General features: G+C 41.3%; 1 protein-coding gene across 1 annotated transcript in view; it reads left to right on the top strand.

Moving 5' to 3' along the window:
• The window catches only part of MCF2L2 (MCF.2 cell line derived transforming sequence-like 2), a 132,789-nt gene that overhangs the window by 40,270 nt on the left and 77,424 nt on the right, over positions 1 to 15,095 (top strand). Inside the window, exons 9-14 of the mRNA XM_026045433.1 lie at positions 276 to 390; positions 996 to 1,115; positions 2,096 to 2,287; positions 3,166 to 3,357; positions 3,767 to 3,944; positions 12,345 to 12,448. Of these exons, the coding sequence (XP_025901218.1) occupies positions 276 to 390; positions 996 to 1,115; positions 2,096 to 2,287; positions 3,166 to 3,357; positions 3,767 to 3,944; positions 12,345 to 12,448 (901 nt within the window). The remainder of the gene's footprint in view (positions 1 to 275; positions 391 to 995; positions 1,116 to 2,095; positions 2,288 to 3,165; positions 3,358 to 3,766; positions 3,945 to 12,344; positions 12,449 to 15,095) is intronic.

Here is a 15,095-nt window from a genome sequence, read left to right as displayed (position 1 = left end):
GAGAGGGAACTCCTTGATACTTCCTTTTCCAAAAAAAAAAAAAAAAAAAAACCCTCCCTTATCTGGTGGCCAAAGAAATTGAACACACATGATTGTCACTTGTCTGTCACGTTCCCCCCTGTCCCAAATATTCCACTTTTGCGTAAGGGAGACTTGACACAGAAATCTTGTTCTGCTGCTCACATAGATGTAGGTTGCCCACCATCTCTCATTCTGTAATATACTATATATACTGTAGGAGATGAGTTTAAGTGCTTTTCACTCTTTTTTAACAGGTTGTTGGCTCAGTTGGATGAAACAGAAAAGGCTTTTGATCAATTTTGGACCAAGCATCACTTAAAATTAGAACAATGCCTGCAGCTTCGGCACTTTGAACATGATTTTAGAGAGGTACATCATTTGTTCATTATGTCTAGCTCTTTCTGGTAAATATGTTCAAACTTTAAGCTGTAGTTAGAGTATACTGGCAGCCTTGAAAAAAAGGTTGCAAGAGAAACCCCTGCTTGTAAAATAGGAAGAGCATATTCAAAAATAAAACTTTTATCAACTATCAGGTATCTTAGAGCATTTAAATAAAGTGAGGAAGGTGCCAGCCTGCCAGGTCAAATGGGAAACACCAACTTCTTGATAAATCATTGTGTGTTTGAGTGATGTGTTACCATATACCACATCTTCGGTGATGGTATGTGCCCAATCCTACCTAAGTCCCAGTCTGTGAAATTCAATTCAGTAAGCCTCATTATCAGCTCTGAGGATGGAGTAATAAAGATTTTGGAATAACAGAGACTCTGACTCGGTCAAAGTCTGTAAATCTGAGCTGGCCTAAATAAATAATGAAGAAGGGAAGCAGCTCTTTGAAGAATAGTTGGATATTACTTTATGCTTGGCTTTTCTATTCTGAAAGCTGAAAGAGAGAGACAAATATTTAGAACCTATGCCTTTGTTATGATTTTACAGATGTCCTATGAAGGTTTTTTTTTTCCCTTCTTTGTTAGGTGAAACTGGTGTTGGATAATCTCATGGAAGCACAAGCAAGTTTTGCTGACATTGGAGACAGTGTGACCCGAGTGGAGAACTTCCTGAAAGAGCAAAAACAACTGGAAGAAAAAGGACAGGTTTGCATTCAGTATCATATTCTAGCTGCTATAGATATGTTCTTCTAGACAAATCTATAGGTGTTCTTACACTGATATCACTGTTCTTATACTCTTTCAATGTCCTTACATCACCCACTCTTCTCATGGGACATGATTTCAAATTGCAAAACTAGGATCCTAATTTCTGAAAACTTGGGTTGTTTATTATCTGGAAAGATGGAAGACAGATGAAAAACCTGCATTTCAAATCCGTTGAATAAATCAGTAAGTTGAATCAGAGGAGAGTACGCATGAACAAATGAAAAAGCCACTGATCTTTTTTCTTAAGAGAATTAAGATTTAAAAAACTTATCTTGAAAAATTAAAAAAGGAACCAAAAACAAAGAAACTAAAGCATTAGAAATCTGCTAATTGCAAGTGAAAAATAATAGCATTTTGGGTTATTGGGAACTTCACAGAAAAAAAACTCATATATCAGTATCCCCACTGTGAAAAAGCAAAGACATATACTCCCCTGTTTATAAAAGTACTCTTCGTGGTTAGATCATTCTTAATCAAGATTTGTTCACAACATACCCTTTAAAGCACTAAATGCTTTTCTCCCATTTGATATTTATGGTATCAGGGACTGCTCTTAAGTCAGCTGAGACAAACAACTTACAAAACTGATCTAGTTTAAAATCATGTCTTGCTTTCCATGAAATGGTGAAAGTTCTTCTGGGGACCAACAAAGAGTTCATAATAGCTGGGAACAGTTGATGTTTTGAGTGCCATAAGTGGTTTAAACTCCCTTAGTTTGACTTTGCCCTGGAAACAGCCAGGAACTTACACGCTCCTTAACAATTGTAATGTGGTCTTCAATGCAAGTTTAAAGTAAGACCTATCATCTAGATGAATATTCCACATCTTTAGCTCCAGGCTACACCAGGGTTTACAAAGATTGGTTCTTGTTATTAGTCACTTTAAAATCTTTTATTTGTTTCTCATTTATTTCACAGGAGCCTTTGGAGAAGGCCCAGTCTCTAGCTCTCCATGGAGAACAGCTCATCCAAAACAACCATTATGCAGTTGACTCCATTAGACCAAAGTGTGTTGAACTCAGGCGTATTTGTGATGACTTTACCAATGAAACCAAGAAAAAGTACGATATTTTGGGGAAGTCTCTTGAACTGCATAAGCAGTTAGATAAGGTAAGTGAATGTAAGTGAGGTAAATAAGTCTTCTCAGTGAATGTTTCTGGTGAGGTTCTCCTGAAAAATGAATCCATGGGTAATTTGGATGAAGGAAAATAGGATTTACTCCTTTTTTCTCCATTTCATTCTGAAAGTGCTATTATAAAAACTGGAGTAGTAGCTTCTCATAAACGTGGTCCTGAAATGGTAAGAAGTGGGATGTAAAATTACGGAAGAATTGGAAAAAAAAAAAAAAACACACACACACATTCTGAGCTTAAAATCAGTTTCTTTCTCATTCAGTTGTTTTCATTTTTTTTTGGATTTGACTAGAATAGAAAGCTAAAATGCTGAGTGTCTGTGCACTATTGCAATTTAAATTGAAACAGGAATTACCAGAAAAATTCTGAGAAGACCTTCTTTCGATTATTTTTAACCATTTTTTTTTTTTACAGACCTTAGAAGTTTGGGGGAGTTCTGATTCAGTTCAAGTATCCGCTTTGATTTTTAGATAATTTTGTGGCTTTGAAATGTGACATGCAGTGTCAGTTTGTGACACTGAAATGACATAGCATAGCTGAAAGTTTTGATTTGCAGCAACTATAGTAGCACTCCTCTTTCTTGCTCAGAATATTATTATTTTACATGTTAGTGGGCCATCTACCTCATGAGACCTGAGTTTGATTTACTGTTGCTCTATGTTATTCAGCGATGTGAGTTGTGACCAGGAGCTGTTGAGTGCTATGAAGTAACGTTCATTCCCTTTTCTCGACAAATATTAATATTTCATAAGGTAGAAGCAAATTAATATTTGCTTTCATAAGGTAGAAGCAACATTTTCCAATGTGGGCTCTCAGAGATGATGGAGACCTTGTTGCCCCCTTTTTTCTTTAAAGGCAAGCCAATGGTGCGAAGCTGGAATCTACCTCTTAGCTTCCCAAGCTGTGGACAAATGCCAGTCACAAGAGGGAGCTGAAACAGCACTTGTTGAAATTGAGAAGTTCCTGATGACAGCTAAGGAACACCAGTTGTCTAACCCTAAAGAGTTCTACAATCAGTTTGACATGATCCTCACCCCAGAAATAAAGGTAAAATACCTTGGACTGAATGTATGCGTTCAGGTAGAATTTCAAAGTAGCAATTCATTTGTACATGACAGAGTAGTAGGTTGTGTTTTTTGAGTGTGCTCAAATATACTTCTTTTGATAGTGAAGCATTATAGGGCACTGAGATGAGTGGTGGGGACAAGAGCTTTTACACATGGGAGTAGTCCCAGAACACGTAAGTTATTTTCTTCAGAGTAGTGCTGCGAAGACTGCATGAGACACCACTTCACGTGGTGAAATGAGATCTGTGAAGAGTGGGTTGTATTAGCACTGAAGTTACACAGCATTATCTGCAGCTATAGGACACCTTGTGAAAGTGGTGGGGCCAGAATTCATGTTCCTTCTTAACCTGGCCCTGGCAGCTATCAACTGTTTGCATTTTATTCCCTAGGCCAATGCCCAGAAAATACTACAGAAGCTGGAAGATGTACAAGAAATGTTTGACAAGAGGCAAGTGAGTCTGAAGAAGCTGGCGGCCAAACAGACTCGGCCAGTGCAACCTGTTGCCCCACATCCTGAATCTTCCCCGAAGCGAGGCTCGCCGAAGACTACTAGACCCGCCGGAGTAGGTACGTGCCACGGCAGCTGCTTTCAAACACACTGCCGTGCTCTGGCCCCACGGTTGTGCTTAGTTTTTGTCATCAGAATGAAAACTTGTGTTTGATGTTCTGGCCTTTAAGCCCAGATGTTAAAAATGAATGTGAAATATCTATTGCTGCAAGCATACAAGGGTGAATCAAAACATTTCAGGCTCCTCAGTTGAGTCTGCAGAATGCATTTCTCTACTATTTCTCAATATATCTTATATGAGTTATTTTTTCTGGAAAACCCCTAACTGGATAGTTGCAGGCAAGTATATAAAGTAAGCATCTTTTACACTGCCTTTACTGTAATGTGAATATTTTTGGCTTTAAAAGATCTCAATAATATCAATATCAATGAAGTAATGCAAAGACTAACAAAGGTAGCATTAGTGACGCTGACTCATCTGTGTCAGCAGATTCTTCTGTTCTTTTATTTTCCTTCTAAGAAAACACTTACTCATCATCTGGTGTTGTCCTCTGCTAACTATAAAATTTGAACATTGCCTGTTAGGAATTTACAGAAAATTTCAGATTTTAAGTTAGTGTGTGGCTTTAACCAAAATAACTATTCTCTGTAGAAAGAATGTGGGTGAATCTGGTTGAAAATAGCGCATTTTGGAGGCCAGCCCGCAGTTCCAGGAAGGGGTTTTCTCTTTTCAGCAAACAAGGTTAAAAGATTTTTGAAAATGGAATCACAGGGTTTTTTGAAAGGGGAACATTTATCAGAAAGCCTTGAAAGAGTAAACTGATTTGCATGAAGACCTTGTATTAAGCTTTGCTTTCTCAACAGGAAAATTAGGCAAGCCAGTAACATGACCATTTTGCTTTCTTGAGATTTTTATCACATGCTCTTACAAATGTTCCTGTCATCCCCCTTCACTTCCCAGGTTTCGTTCTTTCTGGACAAAGATCATCTTCTGTTTCCACTTCTCTTGCCCACTTCCCAATATCTGTATTTTTTCCCCAAAATGTATCAGTGCTAGCTAGAGGTGCTCTAAAAATAGAGTTGCCTCAAGGTGTGGTTTTACTGGTGTCTTAAGGCAGGTTAAGACCACAGTGCTTTTCAAGAAGTTTTGCTTTGCTGCCCACATCCTCCAGCCTTTCCCTCTTCAACTGTCATTAGGAGTCAGCTGTGTGATAGTCATAGAAGTAGCTGTGTAGTTTTGTTTCACCTTGAAAACTTAATGAACTAACTAATAAAAAGTAGTAGTTTTCCATTGTATGGGCTAGAAAAATTTAGGGAACTGTGAAGATCATGTATTGCAATCACCTGCTCTAAGCAGCACTGATCTCAAAACTGATCAAGTTGCTCAGACTTAGTCTAGGTGGGAGCATGGATTTGGAGTGGTCCTAAGGGGTCCCAAGTCCTGGTTAGACATTAATTAGCCTAGACTGTGTCATTCAGATGCTTTGTGCTTGAAGATGGTCGACCCAAAGTACTGCTGTGGTCCCAAAAAATCTCCAGCTTATACTGGGACCTAAAAACAATTTAACCGCCATCAACAGTATGTATATATTTACATATAGTAGGCAATGGTATCCTCTATACACTGCAAAGGGTCCTTCTTTGGATTTGTGTAGTGCCACTGCCCTCAGACTGCCAGAGCACTTCCCAGGCCTGGAGGAGCTCTGGGGCCTCTTATGGCCTCTCTTGCAGAAGGGAAGCTGGAGCACAGAGCAAGTGGTTTCTGAAGGAGGTTTCAGTCTGAGTCAGAAATGTGGCTGGGAGTAGAAACAGGGACACGGTGCCTTATTCCAAGCCTGGGAAATGAGGCTGTGAGAATCTCTTCTTTAAGCTACCATCTATTGGACTTTCCTCTGTGCCCTTCATCTGTAGCTAGGCTCACATTTATCCATTCCTCTCTTTCAAGCTCTCTGAGAACAACTGACATATTGTAGTCCATTAATTTTCTCTAAAGATGCATTTTGTGTTAAATAGTAACCATGCACAGCTGTTTCATGGGAGCAGGAAGCTCTTCCATGACCCTTGAGATAGTACAAATGGGTCCTGCATGAACCCCGAAACCCCACAGTTTCCATCACAGGCTGGAGTCAGAGTTTATGTATGGGGAGAATTTAGTGGGGATAGTCTTTAAAAGAGAAGCAGGAGGCTAAGATTGCCCTCCTGGAATAGATTTTGTAACTTGTTGTTATTTGTGACCTAGAACATACCTGTATATTGCTAAAATCCTCTGAAATATAACATGGCAACAGGAAACTACCATGTTCCTAGGCCAGGAAAAAAGGAGGATCATCAGTTTGTTAGGGCTGTGCTCCCCAGGGACCCTTGGCAGGGTCTCACCTTAGTGACATGCACATAGCAGCAGCTCAGCTTCCCCAAGACCGTTTCCTCATGCAGGTTGCACCATATGCCTTTGGAACTGGAAATTCTGATGCAGTGCTTTAAAATCATCCCATTTTTGCTTGAAGCTTTTTATTTCCCAAATGCATTTGTGAATTCCTCAGGAAGGAGCCTGTTCAGCACTGTAAAACTAGTGCTGGAACTAGCATGATCCCCATTGATTTGCAGATGAAACCAGTTGGATTCGGTGAGAATTTTATCTGTGGGAACCTGCTTAAATATCATTGCAGATCAATCCAGGAAAACTTCTGCTAATATTTCAGTAGCAAATGCTTTGAAAATCTTTAAGTCATATATATGGAACTTCATTTTGAGCAGTTTGTTTATGCCTAGTGGGAACTGCATGAACACAGCTAATGGCAAAACTCACCCCTGTGTAGGCTGGGGGGAAAGAGGTGGCACCTGATGAGAAAATTTCTTCACTCGAGTTCACTTCTAATACCTTGGCTGCCTGTTTGTGAGCTGCATCTCTGCTCAGAGCTCCTCGGCTGGAAGGAACTGGCCCAGGTCTCCACACTCCCTGCAGGCTGGTATTGACTATGGGCTCTCAAGCACAGTGGGATAATCCACAGAGCCGTACAGGATAATATAGGCTCTTGGTGCTGGCTGTAATTAGCATTTCTCTGTATTTGCTGGTAATTCTGCCAGGCTCTTTGGAATGAAACTTTCCCAAAGGGTATCTGATTAAATCTGACATTTTCTTGGAAAACTTTGACAATACGCAGTTCATTCACCTCAAACTAGAAAAATCTCTTTGTTTTAGTTGCCTTTGTGGCAAGAGCAGTACCAAATAGTTTTGTCCTTTTTTAAAGTGCTCAGATATAGCAGAATTAGAAAAGCCTGTGAAAAAACCCCAAACCTTCAGCTCACACACGCTGGCTGTGCGTGAACTTGCTGCACTTTGGCTCCTGGAGTCTCATTTCCTTTGCTGTCAGCAAAAATGTGGAGCCTACAGAAAAAAGTGTTTCTGGGCCCGCTGCATTTCCTTTGAGTATGATCCTGCAGCAGCTTCAGGGCAGTCTCAGGCTGCTTTTCTCCCCTCTTGCCCCCAGAGGAGGGTGATTCTGACTTTTCTGCACATCAAAATGAATGGACGCAGAGCTAGAGGGAGCAAAGGAGGGAACTGAGAAGCCTCAGTGCGGGATTTTTTGGTTCTGGCTGGCACAGTTTGGTTAGCCCAGCTCCCCACAGCCTCCTCATCTAGTTGCATGAAGAGCAGTGCTGCCAAAGAGAGGGGAGAGAAGTGCATGGCCAGGGAGGAAAGGGGCAGCGGTACCAGCCCCAGCTCAGAGGGGTTCAGGTGTCCCCAGGTCACCAGCAGCTCCCGCTGCTTTGTCCCTGCTGCCTGGGGAAGAGAAGCTGGCACTGCAGGGCTGAAAGGTTCCAACCCCATTAAATACCTGTGTGAGTGTTAACATGAGTGAACTTAGTGCTATTTTGGGAGCTTTATTTTTAATAATTTGTACAACTAAATTAAAAATCTCCATCGAAAGGGCAGTGAAAGGCTGTGAAAGCAGAATGAGCAGGCGGGCACTCCTGAGTGTGTGAAGCACAGGTCCCTCTGAAGCTCTGAAAACTCAGTTCTAAAGACGTCAAATTGGTCCTTCACATGAATGGTTTCTTTTCTGATTTTTTGTCTGAGAAATTTGGAGATCTCAGCAGGAATGATAGCAGCCTGTTACCTCTGAGTATTGTGAAGCAAGGAAAAAAAAGACAATTATTTTCAGAGCAGGGCTTGGAACAGCATATAGATGATAAGGCTCTGGTTCCCCAGTGAAAATGACAGATAAATCAAGATAGTGAATAGCTGCTCATAAAGTAAGTGTTATTGATTCCATGCATTGAATCAGGCAGACGTCCTTAGGGAGATTCCATGCATTGAATCAGGCAGACATCCTTAGGGAGGGGGAGAGAAAATAGTGTGTGTGCTTGGTGATGGTTTTATCAAGATATCCTAGGAGGAGGAGGCAAGGGGCAAAACCAGGGTTGCACGTGTAGCTTTCCCTTTGGCACCTCTTGTCTTCTGAGTGCAGCAAAATGTTCACCCGGGGATTTCTGTGGTGTGCAGCCTAAATGGGAAATACAGGAGCAGAGGAGCTGACATTTCTGCGAGCTCATTAGGCAAGTAACGTGTTTAGCATGAAACCCATGACTCACCCCGCAGGCATGCGGGAAGGCCGGCTTGGAACATGAGCTTCACATGGGGCAGCACAGCTGGAGCCCTTTCAGTCCATCAAATAATAAACATAAACCGGTTCCATCTCACTGCAGTGTATGTGACTGCTCATTGGATCTGTTCCAGCGTTCCTCACAGTCACCAATGCATAACACTCGCTAACCAGTAACATCTGGATTGAGGATAAAGGCAGAATATCCTGCAAGAGTCAGGGCATGTGTGCAGGGGAAGTGAAGCAGCAGAGACATTAGCTGACTCAGAAAAGGCTGTGAATGTGATTTCCATTAATGGCTCTTGGGAAACCACCAGTTTCTGTAGCTCAAGAGCCTTCTATAAAAAAAGTAGAGAGAATGAAAAGATGCTTTTAATTTTGTGGCTGTAGGGCTGCTATCGTGTTTGGCCAAGTTGGAGCAAAACGAAGCAGTCTGTCTCCTTACAGAAGAATACTCCATGTATAGCAGGTCTCACTCTCCTCCTCTTATATGGGCAGGTTTTGGGGGGATTTGATAGCAATTTTGCTAGAGCGCAGAAGTATAGATTATTTTGCCTAAGAATGGAAAAGACTTTGTGTCACGTTGCTCACTGCTGAACCTTACATGCTGTGGTGCTTCTCTGGCTGCCCAGCAGGCTCTTTTGTCATCACCAGCGCTCAAAGTCTCTATTAAGTCATGAATTATCTCCCGAGCGTGATCCCGTGGGGCAGCAAGCCCCAATAAAGAGCTGAGCAGACTGCTCATTCCCCTGCTTGTTCTGGCCAAAGGACCTTGATTCTGCTGTAGGTGGTTGCAGAGAAGGGCACAAATTCCCCCAAAGAAAGCAGGCGGGGGGGCTCGCGGTGGGGGATGCACGTGAGCCCTGAGGGCAAAGCCTTGTTCCTCCTGGAGGGGGGCTCCAAATACCCATCTTGCAAGCACAGGGTGGGTGTCAGCATCCTTCACCACTCACTCCTTGTCGTTTGCCAGCTCCTGAGTTGTTTGCTCCAGGAGGAGCAAATTTGAGCCCTGTTGCCCAGATGGGCTGACCCAGCTGTCACTGAGCACCTGGACACTGCTCTCATGAATGTCAGGGGCATCGTGTCTGCTCCTGCATTTCCCCAGTGCTGGGGAAAGGGGTGGAAACAAAGCTTTTCCCCCAAGGCAGCACAGCGAGTTTTCCTCACTGAATTTGCCCTGGAGTGATGGAGAGGCTGCAAAGCAGCTCCAAGCACAGGAGCCTGTTTCCTTTCCTAGCAGCTTCAGGGACAGCACTGCCCCGATGGCCACTAATTGGCAATAAACTGTAATGTTTGGACTGGATGGACTGGATAATGGATGGGCTAAAGGACTGGATAAACCATAATGTTGTCTTTATTGTGCAACTTATTCATAGAAAACAGGAAGAGCAGTAGTAAAGTCACAGTGGAGAAGCAAAGTGGTGCTCCAGGTAATCACAAGCAATAAACCCAAATGTTGCTTTTGCTGTAATTATCCTTACAACTGAAACACTACTTCTACATACAAAATCCTTCAACCATCTTTGCTTTAAAAGCCACACTGAGCAATTGCAAATATTATCCAGTTGAAAAGAAAATCTTTTAATACTTGTTATGTAAGGAATAGACACTGCAAAGAAGTAGGATGAAAACAGGCCAGAGTCTGTGCAGACCTTACAGGCAGATAGGTTTGTAGCCTGCGCCTTTGGCCTTTCAGTAGAGGTTTTCAGTTGTTATATTTTCTTAAATGACACGCTCTGAAACTTTCATTGCAGCTTTCTCAGCCATTCAGTACAGAAACATCTTTGAAACCGGCAATTTTGCTGGATACTTGAAGTTTCTCTTTTAACGTATTTCCCATTCCAGGGTAATTACTGTAGTAATAACTGGCAGGTATTACGGCTGTTGCTTCCCAAAGGTCTCCAGGAGCCCTTTAAATACAGTGACATGCAGCAGTCTCTGGCTATGGGCCTCCCAGCTCCCTGCTTTGAATTAATTTTGGGATAGAGTTGGTGGGAGCAAGTTTGCTGTGCCAGTCTGAACCAAATTCCCCTCTCTGAGATGCAGGCAGTCGGATTTGATTTTGTCCTTATCTTGCCTCTGCCTCCTTCCTTCTGGAATCCATCACTCTGATGAAGCCAAGATGAAGCTAGAAAATTGTCCTGTGTAATCTGGTGGATCAAGGAGCATCTGCACTTGGGCTGCTTGTGAAGGCATCACCTTTCACTGAAAACATCCTCCTCTTCCTTAGATCAGCTGGAGTCCTTTGAGTTTTTTAAGTCATCAAAGTCACAAGTGGTTTCCTCATTTTTCTGCAGACTGTTTTTAGCCAGTGTTTCACACCTGCATCAATCATCCCATCAAGCTTAAAACCTTTCCACCTAATGTGAATAGTCAAACAACCTGGTATCGCTGACTGTGCTGTTCTAAGACCAACTTCTCATGTTTCCTAAAATTATTTCCTCTGTTCCCTTAATAACACATGTTCAGCACATACGAGACTCTGGGGCTGGCTTTGTAAAACAATCCAATTGCCTGAACTCAGATTTACGTAGGGTCGCTGGATATTGGCAGCATTTCTAGGCTATTCAGGAATTCTAGGGAAAAAAAGACTGATTAGAAACTTGGTAGCTGTTAATAGAAGTGTATGAAATAATATTTTTAATCAATATAGGATTTTTCTGGTAAAGTCTTTTTTGTTTTTGACATTGCTATTTTTCAAGTTATGGATAGGCTATAGTTAGGAGATGCATCAGAGGACAATCTTTCTCAATGAGATATGTATGATCACAGCCTTAGCCTTGTCACAGTCTTGGTAGATGAGACTTCAGAGCTAAACAGAATCATCCAGATGCACTAACAGCAAATAGTGATTTTAGCAATGCCTATAGACATTCTACTTGAGGATTTACTTGGGGATTTACAGTGGGGGGGGGAAAAAAAGCATAAAAAGGCTCATCTGAAAATGTATCAAATAGTCCATGAAGGGCAGGGTGTGCTGCATTTACCGATGGTAGAAATTATCTTCCCAAGAGATTGGAAACTTGTATAAAAAACATGACCAAAAGGACAAATAGCTTATCCTTGTTGCATCTTGTCTGTCTTTCCCTTGTTTCTAAATGTCAGTACAGCATTGTAGGGGTGAAATAACAGTATCTTTGAAGGAGCAATTACTTCATGAAAAGCTCTTTTGTAGAAGGCATCTGTTGAAAGCAACACTTGAAACCAAAACAACCCCCCTGCTGCATATCCTAGCAAAGAGTGATGGGGGAACCAAATAGCATCGACATCTGCATTTCAGCTCAGTCCTGGGAACCAGAAGCATCTTCTACCAGTTGCCTACAGCCACCGGTGGCTGCCAGACTTGGCTGCTTCATTGCAGCAACTTCCTAAAAGGGAGACATTGTGAGGAGGTAACAGGCATGATGTGCACGGTGCCAAGTCCCTGTGGGATTCGGCATGCTGTAAAAACAGGAGGATTTAGGGGGGAAAAAAATGGAGAGAAGGTATCTTGATTCTTACCCTAGTTGTATGAGAAGGCAGTTGAAAAGGCATTTCTAAGGGTAGAGAAAAGGTCAGCTTCTGTTGTCACTGTGAGGCCAATATCTTCTGTTTTTCTTAACTGCACATAATTTGGGGGCATTCTGTGCTTTGTTTTTGAATGCAGAAACAGGTAAAGTTAATGACAGGGTCATTCTAAAATCAATTAGCACATAAAGGTATTTATTAAAAGCTTTTGCTCTGCTCCTGTATGAGTCTCCTGATACTATCTGCATCTTTCCCATTCAAAAGAAGTCAGTCCAGGTTCCCTGGGAACTAGAATTTCCACCTCTCAGCCCAGGTTTTCTAATGGTTCTGTCTTTTTAATTCCTTTAGCTACCAACAGGAGATCCACAGAAATTTCCTGCCCTCCAAAGTCCATCTCCGAGGTAGAGTTATCAAAAAAGAAAAATGTCAAGAAGACTAAAGGCGGAATCAAGGTAGGAATATCTTTGGTTTGGGGACATTCTACATTGTGAGAGAAGACAAAATAGTTAAAGTAAGGTCAACATGTATATTTATATAAATAAGAACAATTTACCAGTTAGTCTTTGCAAAGTTTTTCATGCTTCACATTACAATCTGAAAGTTATTTACACAATATTGTTAAAAGATTTAAGTTCACATGTGTGGAAAAAGAACTGGACATCACGTCCAAAGGATGAAAGGGGGAATGCAGAGAGAAACCCAACTATTGCACATTAAAGTGGATCCAGTACCACTTCTTCCTCATACCATGAATCATTTTGTTCCCAAAACAGGAATAATTTCCCAGCTTCTCTTAAGTTAAGCTGTATTATGTTCAGAATTTTACAAAGTTATACATGTTTTCCTTTTTCAGGTATTTTTTCAATGACAATTTCTACCCAAAGGAAGAAAGGATGCTCATTTAATACTTAAAAATGAAACTGTAAACAAACAAAATAAAAAAAAACAAAAATGCACTGTTACCTATTTGCTGCATGGTCAAAAACAAGAAAAACCTGTTAAACTCAGGCAACACCTCATTTGTATTCCTTATTTCAAATGTTTGCTTTCAGACCATGCAAACATACTTTTGCAGAGAGGTAGCAGGAATCCTGCTGAGGGTGCAGTCTGCATGGGTCTGTGCTATGGATGTATTTCATAACTTTGCCAATATCTACTTTAATTTCAAGATTACCAAAAGTAAGACATAAAGCAGAACATAGGTAGGGCCACTCGCAGGCTTTAAAATAACAATATCTCCTTGATAAACTTTTCTTTCTTCCCTTACTCTTGCCTTAACAATTCATATTATCAGCCCTGTAGGGCAGCATATTATTAGAAGAGCAAGAAGTGCTATTATTGAGACAGTCTTCTGAGAAAGAAGAGAACAAGAAGGAGCCCTAGCTGGGTTGAAGAAAATAAAATGAGCAACTGCTATTCAGAAAAGAGAAGCAAAAGAAAGTGGGTGGTGTGGGAGGGAGGTAGAAGCTTCACGTGGTTGTGCCCTATTGGAAAGGTGGCCGGGCTGGTTCACGTTGCTCAGCGGTTTGGGGAAGAAGAGAGCAGGATTTGTCTGGGGAAAGGAAATACCCCAACCAAAAAGAGTTTCTCTACATGGGAATGGAGATGTACAGCGTACACTAGTCCCCAGAGTTGCAGTTGTTAACCACTGAACTATGACAAAAGTCATTTAAAAGATGGTTGTGCTTTTGAGCCTATTCTTTAAATATGTGAAGTACAGCCTATAATGATCAGTGTCCCAAATCCTTTTTTCTTTTGTTTTTAATGTGACTAGATTCTTGAATATTCACTGCTCAGCTGTATTTTAGTGCTCCCATGGCCAGCCCAAAAGAGCTCAGTTCATTCCAGACCCGCTGCCAGGGCAAAGGGCTCCCGAAGCTGCTCCTGCTAATGGAGCAAACGCAGCCCCGCGTGCTGCCCGGCTGCAGGGCTCGGAGCAGAACAGCTCGGAGTCTGTCCCGCTCTGGACAAGGACTCCCTGCTTCCTGACTGGGAGATGATTCTTATTTACCACAGGAAGGAAAAAAAAATTACCTACAAATCTCCAATAACCTACAACTCTGCTGGAAGTAGTTAGTCTTCTCCCTTCTCACCTTCATTTGGGTTCACGTGCATCCCATCTTCCCTGCTTTCTCTGCCCAATACTACACACCTTGTTTTTTTAACATATATTCCTATCAGAAATCTTTCTTCCAGGTAAGAAAGCATATGGGCATGTAGAAAGACTACAACAACCCTCTTCTGTTTCTCATTTTGGATATATTTCTCACAGACAGATATCTAACACAGAGATCACATTTGAAGATAAAAATTGTGGCTGTTTTCTCCTTTAATCCATTATTATTATTAAAGTTATTACCGAACTAAGCATTTGGGATTTTTCTGATTATTAGTAGGCAGATCACAAAAAAACACTCATGTTCTCACTTCTTATCCACTTTATATTTAAACGATAAATAACTACACACTGCTGTACTGCTTTGGCCTGAAGTATTCTATAGCAGCTTAATCCTGTCAGCACAAGTATTCCACATTTATATTAGAACTAGCTGTTTGGGGGAAGTTATTTATCTTGGGGAGGCAAGCAAGGAGGCAGTGTTACCCTGAAGGACTGAAAGGAAAAAAAATGAATCAAATCTCTATCTGGCATGATCCTATAGTTTATCTTTTGATGGAAGCATTAAGAACAAAAGTGAAAGATGCTTGCACCTAACTCTTGCGAAAGGTACCCTTTGTTTGCTCATATATTTGACTTTTATTTCCCTAAAGCTGGAAAGCAAAAATGGATTTTTTAATGGCCAAGAGCGTAGAGCTTTGGCAATAAGCTAAAATCTAGTTATTATTAGAAACACAGGGTTGGTTTCACCTGTGTCAAAACCCAAAGGACAGTTTGAATTTTGAACTCATCTCAACTCTTATCAGTAATAGAAGTGACCACTTACCATCTTCCTAAGTAGGTGTATACCACAGTATGGTACAGGCTTTGTGAAAATATAGTCATTCATTTTTAGATCTATTTTATAAATTGTAATATATATTTTCCTCCTCTCTTTCCCTTCTGTTGTGGCCACAGCATATTTGCAGTTTGCTCTTCCAAGA

The sequence above is a fragment of the Nothoprocta perdicaria genome, unplaced genomic scaffold (assembly GCF_003342845.1).
Source record: "Nothoprocta perdicaria isolate Ctin4 unplaced genomic scaffold, notPer1 scaffold_4, whole genome shotgun sequence".
Taxonomy (NCBI): domain Eukaryota; kingdom Metazoa; phylum Chordata; class Aves; order Tinamiformes; family Tinamidae; genus Nothoprocta; species Nothoprocta perdicaria.
The sequence above is the reverse complement of the archived record's forward strand: the minus strand, read 5'-3'. Positions and strand labels throughout refer to the sequence as shown.